This window comes from Oryza glaberrima, chromosome 2, assembly GCF_000147395.1.
Source record: "Oryza glaberrima chromosome 2, OglaRS2, whole genome shotgun sequence".
In the NCBI taxonomy this organism is placed as follows: Eukaryota; Viridiplantae; Streptophyta; class Magnoliopsida; order Poales; family Poaceae; genus Oryza; species Oryza glaberrima.
In genome coordinates this window covers 31,222,775-31,241,361 of record NC_068327.1, presented here as the reverse complement: position 1 = coordinate 31,241,361, position 18,587 = coordinate 31,222,775, and the positions used below count along the sequence as shown (strand labels likewise).

At 45.5% G+C, this 18,587-nt stretch overlaps 5 protein-coding genes and 1 long non-coding RNA gene across 7 annotated transcripts; 5 read left to right on the top strand and 1 right to left on the bottom strand.

Moving 5' to 3' along the window:
• Nucleotides 1–970: 970 nt before the first annotated feature.
• On the top strand, nt 971–3,057 carry LOC127761187 (uncharacterized). The gene is made up of 2 exons (XR_008015216.1): nt 971–1,111; nt 2,793–3,057. It is a non-coding gene; the product is annotated as an uncharacterized LOC127761187 (long non-coding RNA).
• On the top strand, nt 1,119–2,997 carry LOC127761186 (uncharacterized). The gene has a single exon (XM_052285435.1). It carries the CDS (start codon nt 1,476–1,478, stop codon nt 2,055–2,057), a length of 582 nt encoding a protein of 193 aa, XP_052141395.1. The 5' UTR covers nt 1,119–1,475; the 3' UTR covers nt 2,058–2,997.
• Nucleotides 3,058–4,429: 1,372 nt separating the features above from the next.
• On the top strand, nt 4,430–7,173 carry LOC127761196 (protein CPR-5-like). The gene is made up of 5 exons (XM_052285443.1): nt 4,430–4,800; nt 5,313–5,369; nt 5,460–5,495; nt 5,574–6,242; nt 6,328–7,173. Exons 1-5 carry the CDS (start codon nt 4,462–4,464, stop codon nt 6,862–6,864), a joined length of 1,638 nt encoding a protein of 545 aa, XP_052141403.1. The 5' UTR covers nt 4,430–4,461; the 3' UTR covers nt 6,865–7,173.
• Nucleotides 7,174–8,517: 1,344 nt separating this feature from the next.
• On the top strand, nt 8,518–12,091 carry LOC127762193 (proteasome subunit beta type-6-like). Its single transcript, XM_052286599.1, has 8 exons — nt 8,518–8,815; nt 9,492–9,568; nt 9,885–9,940; nt 10,066–10,138; nt 10,321–10,432; nt 10,832–10,905; nt 11,121–11,195; nt 11,746–12,091. The coding sequence occupies exons 1-8, from the start codon at nt 8,674–8,676 to the stop codon at nt 11,875–11,877; spliced, it is 741 nt and encodes a 246-aa protein (XP_052142559.1). The 5' UTR covers nt 8,518–8,673; the 3' UTR covers nt 11,878–12,091.
• Nucleotides 12,092–12,224: 133 nt separating this feature from the next.
• On the top strand, nt 12,225–14,232 carry LOC127762192 (pentatricopeptide repeat-containing protein At1g05750, chloroplastic). Its single transcript, XM_052286597.1, has one exon. It carries the CDS (start codon nt 12,556–12,558, stop codon nt 14,137–14,139), a length of 1,584 nt encoding a protein of 527 aa, XP_052142557.1. The 5' UTR covers nt 12,225–12,555; the 3' UTR covers nt 14,140–14,232.
• Nucleotides 14,233–14,375: 143 nt separating this feature from the next.
• On the bottom strand, nt 14,376–18,564 carry LOC127762191 (mitogen-activated protein kinase kinase kinase 1-like). Of its 2 annotated transcripts, none has more exons than XM_052286596.1 (9): nt 17,450–18,564; nt 16,820–16,904; nt 16,647–16,709; nt 16,305–16,462; nt 16,104–16,179; nt 15,958–16,017; nt 15,557–15,661; nt 14,971–15,191; nt 14,376–14,864 (listed from the first exon to the last, which is right to left on the bottom strand). In XM_052286596.1, exons 1-8 carry the CDS (start codon nt 18,331–18,333, stop codon nt 15,012–15,014), a joined length of 1,611 nt encoding a protein of 536 aa, XP_052142556.1. In that variant the 5' UTR covers nt 18,334–18,564; the 3' UTR covers nt 14,376–14,864; nt 14,971–15,011. The 2 variants fall into 2 exon arrangements, with proteins under 2 accessions (XP_052142556.1, XP_052142555.1); XM_052286595.1 differs by having other exon boundaries at nt 14,376–14,839.
• Between the last annotated feature and the right edge of the window lie 23 nt (nt 18,565–18,587).

The window sequence follows — 18,587 nt, the reverse complement described above, 5'->3', positions numbered from 1 at the left end:
GGATATAGAGGCCGGGTAAAAAATACCCTTCTAAAAAAAGAAGCAGAAGACTGCATTTTGGTCTTGATTTTGTAGTAGGTAGACCGTGGACAGCTGAAGGCGACGCGGCGTTGGTATCCCATTCCAGACCACCATCTAGGTGGAATAAGTTTACTTTAGGTCTCTTAATTTTTCGCTTGGTCTGATTTTCGATTTTGAAAAAAAAAGCCAGTTACAATGGATCCAGGAGTTGAATCTGGAGTGTAATTGTTGAGTAGTCTAAACCTAACTTTGCCTCTCTACTTTATTTTATGAAAATGCTCCACCGAGCTTCGCGAGCTCCGCTCCTAGAGCTACAAATGTTTGGTTGGTTCAGCTCCAGGACATGTGGAGCTGGAACCCACAAATTGGTCAGTCCACAATTGCTGAGGCCGGCCCAACATATCGGCACAGTTCACGGGAATCTGGCTCAGGCCCAGATCGTCGTTACTGGGCTGGTAGTTTGTGGTCTGTCCATAGCGCGATATCAGCCCAACATTCGCGACGTGGGAATCCAGTTCCGACCAATATTTCCGCACGTAGGCCGCATTATCGTTCCGGCCCATTTCGTCGATCGCCACGGGAACTCGCCGTGCCGCCCGCTACCGACGCCGCGGCGCTCTCCTCGCGGAGAGTTATCAGAACCTGTTCCGGTTAATTTCCATAATCACCAAGAACAACGGATGGTTTTATTCTCACCGCCATAAAAAAAAATCGTGGCTGCATTGGACGGCCAGACGATCCAACCACGGCAGCATCTCCATCTTAGGCCTCGTTCGGCAGCGCCAGGAACGGCCCGGAACGGCCTCAGTTCCGGCCGGAACGAAGCGGCCCGTTTCCAAATCTGGTCTGGCCCGGAAGCGTCGTTCGTTTCGGCCGGCCCGGATTGGAAACGGGCCCGGTTTGGCCTGCCTCCCCCTGTTCCTGGCCCGGATCGATTCCCCACCTCTGTCCCTCCGGTTCCAATCCGGACGCGAGGCGACGCGAGAGGAGAAGCGAAGAGGCGACGGCGTGCGGCTGGCGACGCGAGAGGCGACGGCGACGACGACCCGCTTCCCATCCGACGTCCACGCTCTCCGCCGCCTTCTCGCCAGTAACGCATCACCGTCGTCTTCCTTGTTCCTTTCTCTCCCCGGCGCTAGGGTTGTTGCTTGCTAGGGTTCTTGGCCACCGCCTCCTCCCCTGCCGCTGTAGCACGCCACCGCCGCCTCCTTGGTTTTTGCTTGCTAGGGTTCTTGTGCTGCTGCTGCTCTTCTTCCGCCCAAATGAGGGCTTTCCAAGGGCTGGTGTTTGTTGGGGATTCCGATCCGCGTAGGGGGTGGGGATGGGGGAATCGTGATGGGTTCTTGGAGATTTGGTCTGTGGTTTAGGTTCTTGCAGTGTTGCGGGGGATTCTTGGTGGAAGAGCCCTAGGTTCTTGGTTCTGTTTCTTGCCCTAGATCTTGGCGGAAGGATCGATGTGTTGCATAGCCATGGATCTGTCAACCAGCTTCCCTTTCAGTTTGTCTTCTTCTCGAATGAACCAGGAAATTATGCTGAAAAAAAAACATGTCACTGTAACTGGACTGGTGCTCCATCTCTGTTTTTGTACTCACCTAAGCCAGGCTAAGTCAAGATTGTTATTAAATTCAGTGTTGCATAAGAAAAGATCCTTTGATAACCAGTTTTTGTCAGTTCTTGATGGCATTGCTGTTCATTATTCAGATTTTGATAACCACATGTCCTCATGGATTAGCTGCTTTTTAGCTTGGATACTTAATTTTAGCCAGCACTGGCTGCCTCAACAAACTACTATGCTAATTATAAACCTTTTCTATTTCCATCTTTCTGTTTATGATTCATTAAATCTTAGCCATTTTCCATCAGATGCTTTGGTCCCTTCTCCCTTTCTCTGCATATATCATTGTAGATTGTCCTTGTTCCGATGGGGCCATCCTCTTTCTCTGAGGATCATCATGCATGACAATTTGCACCTCATAACCAGAATTTGCAGGAAGCTTCAGGCGTTTTCAACAGACATGAAGGCCTGGCATTACTGACAACTATTGTTGAGGGTGGTGGAAACTGCAATCCTGCTAGTGATCCATTAACAAACCAGCCCCTGTTATCAGCAAACATCATTAACAAGCATATTTTTCTGCTTTATTTGGAGAAGAAAGCTTTGCGCATCGATGCTGAAATATAAATTGAACTGCAGTAGGAAGATGATTTTGTTGCCTCTTTTTTGGCTGCCTCATTCTGGCAACTACAGTGCAGTATCTTAACATTTTTTTCAGCTAAATTGCCTCTTATGTAGTCTGCAATAAATGACAACAACAAATAGGCTCATATTTTTCAATTACATCTAAGTCCTGGAATAGGACCATTTTCTTTCTAAGCTCTGGGTAGTTTAGGCTAATTAAAAAACTCAAACATGTGAATAAATGGAAATTCTCTGTTCATTACCAAATTTTCTTTTGAATTTACTTGATATTATGTTGTATTAGACTTCACATATCTACTTATTATATAAGCCGACAAGTTTGGTTTTTTCGAAGCTGAAGATATCAAATGTTGTGTCCACATAGGATAGCCCTTTTATGATGATAACACAAATGCAGATCCCCCAAGTTTGTTTGAATGCATGCAAACAAACTTGTAAAATGGATAATAAGTGTGAAGTTCAACAGCTCTATTGTATTTTTACTTGCTCTGTTTTTACTTGCAAGAGTTGTACTGCTTCTATATCACACTGTCTAAGTCTTAACCGCAAGATTTCTTTGCTATGGCTGCAGTGGATAATCAATTGATATTCCCAAATGCCGATGGATTGCTACCAGAGGGACCGGAGGAAGGCGAAGCCAGATTGATTAGTGATGAAGTCCTGAAAAGAATGTGCTTAATCCTGAAATATATTACTGTTCATGCTTAACTAGATAGAAATATGCATGATGTTCTGAATTCTGATGAATGATGACAGCAACTGAATATGGTGAAGAATTGTCCTGATGCTATTCAGGGTGTTCCCTGTCTTTCTATTTGGGAATTTTGGTTAATTAACTCCTGCAATATACTATTACTGTTAGAAATTAGAAATGTGCATGATTCTGAATTCTAATGAGTGATGACATTAACTGAATGTTTTGAGTTCTGAATCACTGGATCTGATCGATCGACAATCCACGGCAGCTTGAATGGCTTCATTCCATTCCAGGTCAAACCGAACACAGATTTTTGAAGAGGTGGATTGAAAAAAGGAATGGATTCAATCCACAGGTGGTTCCAGTGAATCCACCCGGATCCACTGAAACCTGGCCTGGATCAATTCCTGGCCTGGATTGGAAACATGCGTGCCGAACAAGGCCTTAGCTGACTCGCCGTCACAGCCGTCATCGGAGGCGTCGTCGTCGCGTCTCCGCAGCACGACGGTGACGAGCCACTTGGGCACGAGGTGGAGCGCGAGGACGCGCGGCACCTCGCATGGTTCGGCGACGACGTACGTCCACCTCGCAGACGAGCCGCGTGCGTCGTCTTCCCATCCGTCAGGTCGAGCCACCGGTCGATATGATGCGGACCAGCCCGGCGAACGTCTTCATGATCGACATCCTCGATGGCCTCCTCGTCGGCCATGATGTGCGCGGGAGACCGAGCAATCATCAGCCACGTCCGCCGCCGCTTCAGCTGGATCGGGATACAATGAGGCCGTCGCGGTTGGTGATCGGCGGCAGGTCGGCCGCCGGCCAGCCTGTGGGCACCTCGCCGCCGGGCGCGGTGGTCTACCCGCCGCATCATCCATGGTTATTTGATTGATGGATATCTATCTTCTCTTGGATGAGGATGGGATTATGGGATGAGGTGGTTATAAATAAGTGGCAGATATGTTAAGGTAATCGTCAGGTTAATCAAGGGAGGATTGAACGAGATTTCGTGCCATCGAATCCGGTTCGCGCGCAAGCAAAATCAGCAGCGTAACGGGCCTTGTGGGTGCGGAACCCGTTGATAGCGGAGTATCCAGCCCAATCTTGATGTGCACCGGCCTGCGAAGACCGAGTGGCAGTGCAGGGCCCAAAGCTACTGACCAACTTCTCTCGAAAACTTGAAGAAAGTTTTTTGATCTTTCAGTGCATGTTTTTTGACGGGCAAATATTTCGGAAAAAGTTTGTGAAACCTTCTTAGAAATTTCAAATGACACGGTAAACTTCGTGGATACTACAACACCAGTAGTTTAAATAATATTCCTATAATAATTTAACACTGCTTTCCTTCCTTACAACATTTTTCCTTAATGGAAACCAGGCCAAAAGCCTAATATACACGCACAAAACGGCACAAAGTTTGCTCAGAATTCCCGAGATTGCTTAACGGCTAACGTAAACCGCACCGTGACGCGACGCGACCCCGAAGCCGTTCCGCGTCGCGTTCCCATTTTGACTTGCCTTTCCTAGACTCTCTCTCTCTCCCGTTATGAGAAGCCCACCGGAGAGCGGGTCGCGCACCGGTCGAGGCGAAGAAATTGCGGCGCGGCAACTAAACCCTACCGCCTCTGCCTCGCCGCCACGCTCCCTTATTATGGACGAGGCCTGCTGCGACGGCGGTGGCTCGCCGGAGTCCGGCGGGGCGTCCTCGTCGGCGTCGTCGTACGGCTCCGCGTCCCGGCTGCAGAAGGGGGTGCGCCTGCGGCGGCGGCGGCAGAGGCTCCGGAGACCGCTGCTTGCGACTGGAGGGGATGGGAGGGGCGCCGCCGACGGCGCGCAGGACCTCGCGCTGCCTCTCGGGATGTCCTTCGCGGCGGTTCTTGCCCAGGTGCGCGTTCGCTTCGATTCTTGACTGGTTTCTTGTTTAGTCGCGGCGGAAAGGTTCGGTTTTTACCCTCCTCATGTGGTTCACCCAATTCTTGCCTTGCTGGGACGGTCATTGGATTATGAATTTAGGATGGAGAATTAGAGATATTCTTTTGCTCCGGAACTCATTTTGGGCGTCTTTTCACATTGCATCTAAATTCAACTAAAGTCGTTTATATAACCAAATTGAATTAAGCAAATTTACATGGGACGGCACTAATGAACAGAAGCGTGTGTTTTGAAGCGTAGGCTCAGATATGTAATCCTTCTGTTCTCTGGATGATCGTCTCGCCATTAGGATGATGAAATACATCCAAGCCAAATTAAAATGAAGTTGTTTATTTACAAAAATGAATCAAATGAATTTCTTGGGCTCTCCAGTAGAGAACTGTGGTTCTGAAGCATGGATTCAGCTTGTATGGTTTAACCTTTTCTTACTCGTAATTAACAAGAACTGACCTTATCCTGTTTCAGGTCCTTAATAGAAGCAGTTGCTCTGAAGGAAGATTACAACCTGATTTCCTTTCAAAGGTACACAGTTCATGTAATTAGCCTTTCTACAAATGATGGCCATGGACTATAACAGAACTTCAGGTATGCTAACTCTGAATCTTGATGCAGATGTGCACGTCAGCAGTGAAAGAGTCCTTGACAAATGTATGAATGGTTCATTTCCTTGTCCGCGATTACACTTAGACAGGTTTTTTTACATATCTGACTTACGTTATTCTGCAGATATATGGTGATAGATTCGACAACTTCACGAAAAACTTTGAGAAATCATTTGGAAGTACATTGAGGACACTTCATTTAATTAATGAGACACCTGTCTATGAGCAAGATAACTCTCGGTTTTCTCACGAAGATGGTACTTCTGCTGCTGAAATCAAATTGAGTGGTGCTGATTCAAAAAGGCCGGTACATGATATCCAGGAGAGTACATCGTTAAGTTCAATGGATAATCAAATCATTCTTCATGCGGGCACCGATCAGCAGTTGGTTAAACTACCTCATAATAAAGCTAGTCCAGAATTTGATAGGCACATTCTTAATGTATTTGAGAGATCTCTGAATGAGCAGACTCGTTCAAATGAGCTCAAGGAACTTGAAATAGGACTAAACATGAGGAAATTGCAATTGAAGCAATCTCAGATAGCTCTCAGCTCATACTCACACATGCTAGAGAAGATCAAAATTTCTATGGGATTTCAGAAAGCTTCTTTCAGAGAGGAAAAATTTAGGACGCAAATGGAGGACACAAGACATGCTGAACTCCTCAGGAGGCTTATAGATTTGCTCCTTACTGCAGTGGTATTTATGTCTGTCTGTTTTGGTTATGGAACCTATATTTATTCGTACAAGCGGATAACTGCTGTTACTGCAGCTTGTGCAGCGGCTTCAAGGGTATGTCCCATCATTTTTCGCTACTAACTGCTAGTAAATATTTGTGCTATGAACTAATCTCTTTAACCCACTTTTTTTTTGGCAGGAACCTAAATCTTGGTGGATGCCAAATTCAGTATCAGCTTTCAATTCGGGTTTGCTGTTTTTCAGGTGTCATTTAATAGCAGCAACAAGGATGTCATTTGGCATGTTAATGATTCTCTTGATTGCTTGGTTGATATTCCAGCGTTCCGCAATGACTGGACCAAACATGCCAATAACGTTCAATGTTATGTTATTGGGAGTTCTCTGTGGTTCTGTTGGAAGGTTCTGCGTTGACACACTAGGCGGGGATGGAAATGTCTGGCTCTTTTTCTGGGAGATTCTCTGCTTCATCCATTTATTTGGGAACAGCAGGCCATCTCTTTTATACCGCATGCTTTATGGTCCTATTTCAGTGACTGACAGAACGAAGGCGTCTGATTTACCAATTCGGGTTCGCCGATACACATTTTATACTGTCCTGTCGGTTATTCTCCCATGCTTGGCTGGTTTGCTGCCATTTGCTTCCCTGTCAGACTGGAATGAGCTTGTGGTAGAATATATGAAGTCCAAATTCATTAGAATTAATACTGAGGTTTGAGAGATTGGATCTGTCTACCAGCACGACAGAAAAGCCTTGATATGTTTTCAGGTTGGACAATAACACTTCCAACGTTGTTGTCAGATATGGATCAGATTTGACTGTTGTAAGAAGGGCTGTGTTTTTCTTAGGTTGCTCAGCTTTGTAGGTTGTTGGCATGAGCAGAACTTGATTGTTGAAACGTCAGATGAAGCAGCCAAGCAGGTTTTTGGTTGTGTTCATTTGCGCACCATTATCAAGTGCAAGATGCTTCATTTCCGATATGTAATTTCTTTTCATCAAGGAAGTTCAAAAAGAATATCGTTTATACTTTAATTGCCTCTTTTTTGTGGCTCTGATGCATATGGGGCTTGTCCTTCATATTGGGGGTATGTTAGTTATTCTTTTCTGCATATTTGAGTTTTCTCTGCGGCTTCAAGACTTCAACTGACAACCAGATTGGTGTACTTATTCAGGCATAGTTGATCGGTCTATGTAAAGTTGTAAATTGTAATGCCAACATGTTCGATTTATTAATTTCGTATTTTCTTGCCAATGTACAGTATGGGTCGTCTGATGTATGTACATGTAAATGGCTGTAAAACATTCAGCAGGTGATGTACAGAGTCTTGGTTTGTAAATACTAAATTGAAGAGTTATTTTTTCCAGTTTTGCTGTATGGATCAACCGGTGAAATATGTATATCGATTTTAATCAATGCATTTGATTTCTGTGTATTGCTTTCCTCCTCAGTTGTTTACAGTAAGGTGGTTGTGATTTCTGTTTAGTGCTTGCAGTTTCCTCCAATGCTGTTTTTGTAGAGTACATTGCAACTTTTTTTTTCTCTGCTCCCTTCATCCCAAAATAAGTTAACATAATATGAGATGTAATATACTCTCTATATCCCAAAACATAAGTGATTTTAGTTAGATGGGACACATCATATTATTATGAATAGCTTTGTCCAATTTCGTAGTGCTAAGATGTTCTATCAAAATTAGTAGAACTAGGATGTTCTAACCAAATTTATAGTGTTAGATGTGTCCCATTCGATCAAAATCCTTTAGGGACTCTTTGGATCGCAGGCATGGAAAAAACGAAAATGAATTCAACTACAAAATAAAGGATTGCAAAATGCATGAAAACATATGAGTCAGATGAGAGGGATAGGCTCAAGGGAAAATCTTCAATAGATTAGAGCTCTTTTCAAGTTTTCTTCAAAATCTATATAGGATTGTCCATTTCATAGGAATTTTAAAATGATAGGAATTCAATCCTTTATTTCAAAGGCATCCATATAAAATATTCTTATATGATTAAAATCCTCTAAAATTGTTGTTTTTCCCTACATATCAAATAAGCTCTTATATTTTAAAATGGAGGGAATACAAGTTGTTAAGATTCGTAGTATATGTTACATCATATACTATGTAAATTATTTTTTTTGGAAGTAAGTAGTGTTGAATCTGAGTTATGCTGTGGGACATCGTCGATGCGGACTACGTCAAGCTGACGTCATCTCCGACCCGACCTCGGTCGGGCTCGGGAAGTCGGTATGTGGTTGCACCGGCTCGTGGGGCCATCGGGTCGAACCGCACCAGCACGCGACAACTCCGACCCAGTCACGTCCTCGTCTCGTCTCCGTTTCGTGTTCTTTCTTGCGGGGGAGGCCAGACCAGAGCCCAAAACCGTAACATACACAGCTCTCTCGCCGTCTGGCCTCTTCTCGCTCGCGCGACTGAAAGGAGCGCCTCGACTCGCATCTCGCCGCCGCGCAGCTAAGCTAGGGTTTTCCGCCACCGCCGATCTCGCCCCCGCCCCCGGCCAGCCATGGACGCCTCTCTCATGGGCGCCCCCTCCGCCGCAGCGGGAGACAATCCCACCTCCGGGGAGCACCGGATGGGGACCACCATCGTCGGCGTCTGCTACGACGGCGGCGTCGTCCTCGCCGCCGATTCCAGAACCAGCACCGGTATGCCTCGACACCTCCCGATGCGGGAGATCTCTTCCATTGATGTGGTTGGGGTTTAACGTGGAGCCGGTGGCGTCGCGGGCCCAATTTTGATGCAAAATCGCGGGGGATGGGGGGAATAGGAGTAGTGATTGTTAGCCTCTGCGATCCTGATTCAAGTTTTACTGTTTTAGGTTTGTGACTTATGAGATTATTAGTTGTAATATATATATAGCGTGCACAGTGGATCACGTAATGTAGTGTTGATGGAAAATTGCTTCTTACCACTAATTTATCCTGCTTAAATCTGTATGTGACGAGTAGAATGCGTGCTAAAACTTGTATGGCAGATATGTGAAAAAATCGTGACTGTAGCATTAGAGGAAACTAGAAACAACACCAATTGTTCCAGTTGTATTTTTCTGTCCGTATAGTTCTCGTTTGGCCCTGAAGAGTGAAGAGTCAGAAAAGTGTACACGATTGGTGTTTAGCGTGATGTTGCTGTTTTGGAAATTTAGAACCTTGGGTCTCGTGTCTACATGATTAACAAGCTTTCTTAGATGATTTTGATGTTCTGACTTGTTATCTTAGATGTGCATGTTCTGAACCAACTGAAATCGATGTTATGTTGACGTACTATGTTGGTTTTTGTTACTTTCCTTTAATATACCCTTTGTTGTCTGGTATTAATTCTTAGGAATGTATGTGGCAAACCGTGCGTCGGACAAGATTACTCAGCTAACTGACAATGTGTACATCTGCCGCTCTGGATCTGTAAGTATCTATATTAGGGACTTTACTCCTTTTTCATGTTGTCTCATTGTACTGTGGCCATAAGATATTGGGAAATCACGAGCTTCCTATTCATCAAGTTATATATGTTCTTTTGTTATACTGTGTCATGTCATCTTGATCGGTTTTCCCAGTCATTCATTGCCCTCTCATAAGTTACACTCTCATTGTCAATATTTTACTTTGATTCATTTATTCTGTAGTTGTTAGTAGTCGGCTTCTAATTATTATCAGCTAAGGCATTTCCAAGAGTCCAGTAGTATTCACATGTAAATATTTGTTTCTCTCTGTCTCACAGGCTGCTGATACACAAGTAATTTCCGATTATGTACGCTATTTTCTCCACCAACACACGTAAGTTGTCCCCTTGAAGCGAATAGGAAGAAGTTGAATGAACTCTTCATATATATTGTTCTACTAGTTACTGGAAACATTTGATGTGCAAGACAGTTCATGCTAAATTTTCCCTCCATTTTCAGAATTCAGCTTGGGCAGCCAGCTACCGTGAAAGTTGCAGCCAACTTAATTAGGTTGTTGGCTTATCAGAACAAGGTATATTTTCTATAGCATTCTGCGATCCAATAACTCCATGACTACATGAGATGAAATTCTTTCTCTGATACACGATTTTTTAAGTTATTGTTTTATTGTCGCAATGGTTTCTCTGATACACGATTTTAAGTTGTTGTTTTATTGTCGCAATGGTTTTTTTTACCATTTTTTTTATTTTTCAGAACATGCTGCAAGCTGGCATGATTGTTGGTGGATGGGATAAATATGAGGGAGGCCAAATTTTCTCAGTCCCCCTTGGTGGAACAATTCTGAGGCAACCATTTGCAATCGGAGGTATATATATTATGGCAAATGTCTCTTCATTGGGCTCAGAGTAATCTAATGGGAAACATATTTCCCACCAACATTTGTGTCTATATATAACATATCTACATATCGTACAAGAATAATTTGTCAGTTCAATAGTATAAGCCAATTAGTTATGAGATATTTGTTTTCAAACTTACCTGAGCAGTTTAATTTTTTCAAGCAAAGCAGAAGCAACCTTTTGCAGTTAGCAAGATTCATTTCTTTCTTTATTTGTTGATGTCTTGAATTAGCTTGCCTCATTCTTTTTTGTTTACCAACACTGTCCTGTGCAACCCTGCCCTGTTATAATCATTGACTATAAAATTTTCCCAAGCCCCTGTTTGCTGTTTGCCTGACACCAGATGCTATTTCTGAGTTTTGCAGGTTCAGGCTCTAGTTACCTCTATGGATTGCTTGACCACGAATGGAAGGAGGGCATGTCCCAGGAAGAAGCTGAGGTACATCATCTAAATATCAAACAGTCGTAATCCATGAGTAATAAGAGATAGTTTGTCAGCATTTTTGCCATGATTTAATGAAAATATCACAAATTATTTATATGTCCAGATTCATAGAGTGCAAAGATCATTTTCCATCACTTCAGTGTTCCCTGTATAATATTGCTGGCTGCATCACATCTCTTATTACTTAATTTTCCTCTTCATCTTTACAGAAGTTTGTGGTTAAGGTAGTTTCCCTTGCTATAGCCCGTGATGGTGCTAGTGGAGGGGTTGTTCGTACCGTCACTGTAAGTGCTCCCTTTTTTCGTCCTTATTGTCATTGTCTGTTCCCTTGTTGTAGATATTTTGAAACATCAGATACCGGAACTGATTGCTTTAGTTGACTTCATACAAACATGTAAATTTCTATGCTATATTTGTCATGCTGTTTGCTGTGATGGCCATAGAATATAGTATCAGATGAAACTTAAAATGAAAAAGTTGGCCTTTTTTAACTTCCATGGACTGGTTTTCTTGCCAAAAATGGATAATATTTCAGTGTGATATATCCCTTATACTTCATTCAGACCTGTTTTACTCTTTTACTAAAATGTGTTAGGGTATTGTAGACAAGACATTGGATGATTGGAAGCATTAGTAACAAATTTTCTTATGTCCTTGTTGGGCATCTATTTGCTTTGATTGCATTTTCTTGTAGCTCTTCCTTTTTCTGAAAATGTGTAGCATGTGGCAAAGTAAATTTTAAGTTGAGGCATGTCTTGTTATCTTTGCTTATAATGCTATTACTTTTCTGAAAGACCAATGATTCTTGAACTTATGGATATGATAATCTTGCAGATAAACGCAGATGGTGTTTCGAGGAAATTTCACCCTGGAGACAAACTACAACTGTGGCATGAAGAGCTGGAGCCCCAGAACTCGTTGCTGGACATACTTGCAGCTGGGAACCCTGATCCGATGGTCCAATGAATCTGCCCTCCAGCCATACACCTCCCTTAAGCAACTTTCTTCTGTATCTGACTTTCACTAGATTTACTGAAGAACTGGACTGCAGAATTATGTTCAGCTGTGCGCAATTATCTAGTGCAAGATGCTTCTTGTGCTGTATGTAATTTCTTTTCGTTAAGGAAGTTCAAAAATATCATTTAGACTTTGATTTGCCTCCTTTTGTGGTTTTGATGCATATGGCTTGCCCCCTCGTATTGGCAGTATGTTGCTTTCTCTTTTCTGCATATTTTCATTTTGTGGCTCCATATGCACGTCGTACCTTAAAGTCTTCAACTGAAAACCAGACTGTTGTGTTTATTCAGGCATAGTTAGAAGATAAAGATGTAGATGAAGATTTAAGTTTTTTACGCAAAACGAGGTGATACTAACGTATGATTGATTAAGTTTTAATTATTACAAACTTGAAAAATAAATCAATATGATATTTCAGAGCAACTTTCATATAGAAAGTTTTCGCATGGCACATACTGTTTATCAGTTTAAAAACCGTGCCATGAAAATCTTTATCTTTAAAAACCGTGCCATGAAAATCTTTATCTTTATCCAACTCTTGTTGGAGAAATGAACAGGATCTATATATGTTGTGAATTGTATCGCCAACATATCATTGGGATGCTAATGAAACCAGGATAAAAGGGGATGAATTCTGAAGAAAACCTGAAGAAACCAGGGGAGAGCAAAGGCTCCGTGCCAACGTGCCCGCGGGGAAATGCCTCAGCCCTCAGCCATAGACCTTACCTCATGGCCGTCGTAGCCCCTCCTTCCCTTGCCCTTCCCCAACATCCTCAGAACCCAACCCCTAAACCTCGCCGCCGGCCGCCGCGACACGTCGCCTCATGGACGTCCGCCATCGCGCGCCCGGCGAAGCAGGGCGACCTCCCCGCGGCGGCCGCTGCGCTCTCCGCCATGCTCTCCTCCCCCGCGGCGCCCGTCCCCAACGACGTCACCCTTCTCACCGTCCTCTCCGCCTGCGCCTACTCCCCGTCCTCCCCGCTCGCCCGCCGCCTCGCGCTCTCCGTCCACGCCCGCGTGCTCAAGCTCTTCCCCTCCCACCTCCTCCTCTCCACCTGCCTCGTGCGCTTCTACTTCGCGTCCCGCTTGCCCCACCTCGCCCTCCAGCTGTTCGACGCCATGCCCGTGAGGTCCGCCGTCACCTACAACACGGTGATCTCCGGCCTCATGCGGAACGGCCTCGTCGCCGCCGCGTTCGAGGTGTTCGACGGAATGCCGGCGCCGGATAAGGTCTCCTGGACGGCTCTCATCGACGGGTGCGTCAAGAACGGGCGCCACGACGAGGCCATCGACTGCTTCCGCGCCATGCTTCTGGACGGTGTCGAGCCGGACTACGTCACGCTGATAGCCGTCATCTCCGCGTGCGCCGAGGTCGGCGCGCTGGGGCTCGGGATGTGGGTGCACCGGCTCGTGGTCCGGCAGGGGCTGGAGCGCAACGTCAGGATAGCCAACTCGCTCATCGACATGTACGCGCGGTGCGGGCAGGTGGAGCTCGCGCGGCAGGTGTTCAGCGGAATGAGGAAGCGGACGGTGGTCTCCTGGAACTCGATGATCGTTGGGTTCGCCGCCAACGGCCGGTGCGCGGACGCCGTCGAGCACTTCGAGGCGATGCGGAGGGAGGGGTTCAAGCCGGACGCCGTGACGTTCACCGGCGTGCTCACGGCGTGCAGCCACGGCGGCCTCACCGACGAGGGGCTAAGATACTACGACCTGATGAGGGCGGAGTACGGCATCGCGGCGCGGATGGAGCACTACGGCTGCGTGGTCGACCTGCTCGGCCGGTCGGGGCGGCTCGAGGAGGCGATGCGGGTGGTGACCACCATGCCGATGCGGCCAAACGAGGTGGTGCTCGGCGCCCTCCTCGCCGGCTGCCGGATGCACGGGGACGTCGGCATGGCCGAGCAGCTGATGCAGCACCTGCTCGAGCTGGACCCCGGCGGCGACGCCAACTACGTGCTGCTGTCGAACATCTACGCCGCCGTCGGCAAGTGGGACGGCGCCGGGAAGGTCCGGAGCCTGATGAAGGCGCGGGGGCTGAGGAAGAGGCCGGGCTACAGCGCCGTGGAGATCGACGGCGACGTGCACGAGTTCGTCTCCGGCGATCGGTCGCATCCACAGGCGGAGGAGATATCTCAGATGCTTGGGTTGCTCATGCATGAGATGGCAGGGCATGATTATGACCATGTAATCGATTGCTTGGATGGGGGATGAATTCAGACCCTGGAGACTGGAGAATGCAGAAGACTGATATTCTGAAGTCAAAAGATAGCCGACGTTAGATTAGAGAACTGTTGTATATCAGTAGTTCAGTACATTTAGCTGTCCTGCCACTATGATTCCCCCTCATCTGTATAGTCACAGGAGTGGAGTCCAACATGAATTGAATTATCGCAAAACACACTGATTTTTCTGGACAATTTCACGGTATGGCTATAAAACAAATTGGATTTTCTCGTCAACAGTCAATGACATACACAAGGAAGCCACTTTACAGGTACAAAAACGCTGTACAGAAACGCAGTCAGAAAAGTTAACTGTGCCGTGAGCACTGAGCTTTCTACGTCCCCTGCTTGGCTGCTTCCATAGGCCCCTAGGCGAGATACCACTAATCCTCCTTTTGAACCTTTCCCAGTTTTTATCCAAGTCATGAAACGTAGTTCGATGGTTCGCACTGGAACTCATAATCCCTGACAATCAGCACTAAAAACTTTGGACAACCAACTGTTCACCCTGATGGTTGTGAAGGCACGGAGTAAACACCTGACAAGGTATCTTCTGTTCACATGATCCAGCAGCCTGAAAGGTATCTTCAGTTGAATATAGCTTGCACATGCTGTAAGCTCGACTTCCTACAAACTACCGCAGTATCATGGCAAGGGATTTGGGATCATCCTCAGCATCAACAGCTTTCCTGTTTCCACAGGTAAAATTAAAATCTATGAAATGCAACAGAGAGAAATCCATTAATGTTTGCAATACAGGATCATAGTCATAGCGCCCTATTTCTTGAAATTTTTGTATGAGAAAGAATGGAATACTGACCAGCTTATGTACAAGCAAGTTTGTTAGCAACACAAGAGTAATTAGGCGCCTTTATGTTGCAGTGATCTCTGGACAAATGGATGGTCCAACAGCTGAGCAGCAGATGGCCGATCATTTGGATTTACTTTTACACACTTCATTATGAAATCACGAGCATCTTCTGACAGTGTAGCTGGAATTTCTGGTGGTATTCCTCTACCAATTTTAAGCAAAGCATGCGTCTACATAGCAGAAGAAAAGACTGCATCACGGACAGTAATAATACAAATTCCCGGATAATAAGAAAATTAACACAGCAACATACAGTGGATTTGCTGTTTGCAGTTCTGAATAGAAATGTTTAATTTTCCTACTGACATTTTTAAATCCAATACTACCCAAATTTTCCTGATGAAACTAATGTTTGATTTTCCCAAAAAGATATACTTCATACGTACTGATGTAAGCAAACAAGTCATCAACATGAAGAAGTTGTCATCAATGTTTTTGCTCCTTTAATTAAATAGCGTGCAGCCCGCGTATATCAGTGCATTTGGTATTTAAAAATGGGATGCTGTTACTGGAAAGTAAGACGAGATATACTCACCCATTCCATATCAGGGTATGGAACTTTGCCAGTCAGCATTTCTAAAACTGTGCAGCCAAGACTCCATATATCTGCTGGAGGTCCATGAGGCTTAGCCTTAGCAACCTGAATGAGAACATGCTATCAGCAAATTTACACGCTCGGTACAATATGGAGACACATACCACTTTATGCAAAATATTGCTTGAACTTGCAAGACCGTGACTTTTTGACCACAGAGATACAATTATGTGTCCATGCAACATCTTACAAGTATAAAGAGGTGAACAATATGAACATAATAGATCAGGCATAGAAATATGCTTAAAACATAAAATGGTAAAGCACCTACACTCTTCTGAATAGGAGCGTAAGGTAAATGGGTTGTACAAAAAGGACCAAAGCATAACTGTGAGACTAACCTCAGGGGCCATCCAGTAAACAGTTCCCTTGCTAGATCTTGCCTGACTCAAAATTGACATCTGGGACATGCCAAATTAGAAAGAGTGAGGGCAACATGTAGTCTAGTGACAAATTGATTACATCAGATATTTGATAGAGCACATACCTCTTTTGCAAGCCCAAAATCTGCCAGTTTAACTAATCCATTTGAATCCACTAGGATATTTGCACATTTAATATCTCTGGTAACATAGGAAAGAACGGGGTATCAATAGGCCAGCAAGAATACAGTTGAGCAAATCCTAAACAATAAAAACATCTAAGCTAGAGTACACTATCACATTGATAGAGCATTATAGTAATGCACCTGTGTAACACGTTCCGCTGGTGTAGATAGTTCAAACCTATCAAAATCTGCCTTGTGTACGCTGAGACTTGTGAGTCCTGTAAACGGTATTTTTGATATAGAGCTGCCAAAGAGCCTTGAGTTACTAGTTCAAGGAAAATATACAGTTTTCCATCTTCCTGCAAAATGTTTATCCAACAAAGTAAACGTAAACGTCGAAATCAGCAACTCAAGTCAGACAACTGTCGTTTACATGAAGATAACTAGCAGAGTAAAAGCAACATAATATTAAAATCAAACGAAAAGAATACATTCACAACTGTAATCTTAATGGAATTAACATCTATAAGAAAGGAGGATTACCTTGTCTGTTCCAAAATACTGAACAATGTTTTCATGCTCCAAACGACTCAACAGAGAGATCTCCTGGAACCAAATGATTCACCAGTATTCTCAGTGGATTGAAACAAAACAATTGTTGCTTGGATATTAAATAGTTCAATAACAAACATAATGTTTGAAACAGGGTAACTCACATGCTCAAGTTGGACAATGCGTTGTTTTGCATTGATCCCTTGATCAATCAATGACACCTCCTTGACAGCGAAGAAAAAACCGTCACTGTAAAATAAATGTTAAAAGTCGATTATGAAGCTTTTTATTAACAAAACGAGGCACGGCTATATAGTAACTGTTGACAGAAGTTATATTTTCCAAGAGTGGTTTAGATGGAATCCACGCAGTGCTACAAAAGAACTACACAAGGGTTCACCTAAATAATGTAAATTGCCAAATGAAGTGTAAAAGCAGTGAGTAAGAAATTTAGCTAGCCGCATGATTCAGATAATATGTTGCATCAGTATGTTCAAGTATTTCATTCAACCCGGCATAAAACTAAATAGCCCAACAAGTTGAAATGGATGCAGCCAATTTGTGAAATCTCAGTTCGGTGGACACATGAAGCTAATACTCAGTTTCTGATATACCAACAATTAAGTGAACTAGACAGATGACATATTCTGATTTCTCTGCATAGTCCAAAACCATTGATATTCTTTCTTCGTTGTATTCCTCTCATAAAACAGTAGCAAATGCAAACATATTAACAAACATAATGAAAACGAATTATGCAATCGTCAAGACAGAGTAGGCAGATCGATACTTACTCACTGATAGCCTCATACACTGACCCGAACGATCCACTCCCGAGATGCTCTCCCTTAAGCCAGGACGTGATGGTTCTCCTAAACCGCCTGTGAGGAGAGGGTGAAATCAAATGCTCGATGTCACGTGAAGTGGACTCCCTTGTCGCCTCCACGACCAGAGCCGAGGCACCGGTGGTCTCCCTTGTCGCCTCCACAACCACCTCTCCTCTAATTTCCTCTCGTGATTTATCCAATCTGACCAATTTACCTTTCTCCTTGTCCTCGTCTGCACTATCCTGCTTCAGCAGAGCTCGTTTAGAAGCTACTGATCTGACGCTCGCTGCAGGCCTTGCATATGATCGTGTGGAAACTTCTATAGCTTCTGCTTGAACAAATTTGGTGGCCGATGGAGCTACTACTCTGATGCTCGATTCTGCTGCAGGCGTTGCATTTGCATAAGCTCGTGTGGAAACTTCTGTAACCTCTGATTGAACCAATTTGGGGGCCGGACCAGCTTCCTCCCCCTTCTCGACTGTTTCCCGATTCATCGGAACCGCGGCTTCGGCTGGAGAAGCTTCTAGAAGCTCCGGCGGGGAAGCCACCTCGAGCGACGCGCGGCGGCGGGCGGAGCTGGAAAGGTGGGACATGGCGGCGGCGTAGACCGCGGGCGGGATGGTGAAGTCCTCGGGCCCGGAGAGCCCCAGCTTGCGGAAGATGGCGGTGACCTCCGCGGCCCCGCGCCCCCCGCGGATGCGGAAGCTGGTCTGCGACGCGTACTCGCCCCCGCCGTAGTCGAGCTCCCCACACACGTCGTCCCCGGAGCCATCGTCCCCCGCGGCGGTGTAGGAGTGCCTCATGGCGTTGATCCGCGCGAGCTGCGCCCGCGGCCGCTGGCGCGCCGCCATGGCCAGTGCCCCTCCCTCTTCCTCCTCCTCCCCCGCGCTCCCGCGGCGCAGCAGCAGAGCGAGCGGATCGCGAGAAGATTGGGGGATTCTGCTCGTGGTGGGGTTTGACTAGGCACGGGGGGCTCACGCGCGACGACGGCGACGCGGCCGTGCGAGGTGGGTGCGTGCGCTTTTGACCTGGACCCGGTGCGCTGCTCGCCGTGGAGCCGAGGGGTGGTGGCGAGCGAGTGACAAGGCGACGCCGGAAAGAGACC

Bases quoted from the DNA above. Each gene is read 5' to 3' on its own strand.
- LOC127762192 (XM_052286597.1), top strand. From the start codon at position 12,556: ATGAATTCTGAAGAAAACCTGAAGAAACCAGGGGAGAGCAAAGGCTCC.
- LOC127761196 (XM_052285443.1), top strand. From the start codon at position 4,462: ATGAGAAGCCCACCGGAGAGCGGGTCGCGCACCGGTCGAGGCGAAGAA. The intron at 5,370-5,459 runs GTACACAGTTCA...ATCTTGATGCAG, and splicing joins AACCTGATTTCCTTTCAAAG to ATGTGCACGTCAGCAGTGAA. The intron at 5,496-5,573 runs GTATGAATGGTT...GTTATTCTGCAG, and splicing joins TGAAAGAGTCCTTGACAAAT to ATATATGGTGATAGATTCGA.
- LOC127761186 (XM_052285435.1), top strand. From the start codon at position 1,476: ATGTGTTGCATAGCCATGGATCTGTCAACCAGCTTCCCTTTCAGTTTG.
- LOC127762191 (XM_052286596.1), bottom strand. From the start codon at position 18,333: ATGGCGGCGCGCCAGCGGCCGCGGGCGCAGCTCGCGCGGATCAACGCC. The intron at 16,905-17,449 runs GTAAGTATCGAT...TTTATTTTACAG, and splicing joins GTGTATGAGGCTATCAGTGA to TGACGGTTTTTTCTTCGCTG. The intron at 15,192-15,556 runs GTGAGTATATCT...TCTGCTATGTAG, and splicing joins CATACCCTGATATGGAATGG to ACGCATGCTTTGCTTAAAAT.
- LOC127762193 (XM_052286599.1), top strand. From the start codon at position 8,674: ATGGACGCCTCTCTCATGGGCGCCCCCTCCGCCGCAGCGGGAGACAAT. The intron at 9,569-9,884 runs GTAAGTATCTAT...TCTGTCTCACAG, and splicing joins ACATCTGCCGCTCTGGATCT to GCTGCTGATACACAAGTAAT. The intron at 9,941-10,065 runs GTAAGTTGTCCC...CTCCATTTTCAG, and splicing joins TATTTTCTCCACCAACACAC to AATTCAGCTTGGGCAGCCAG.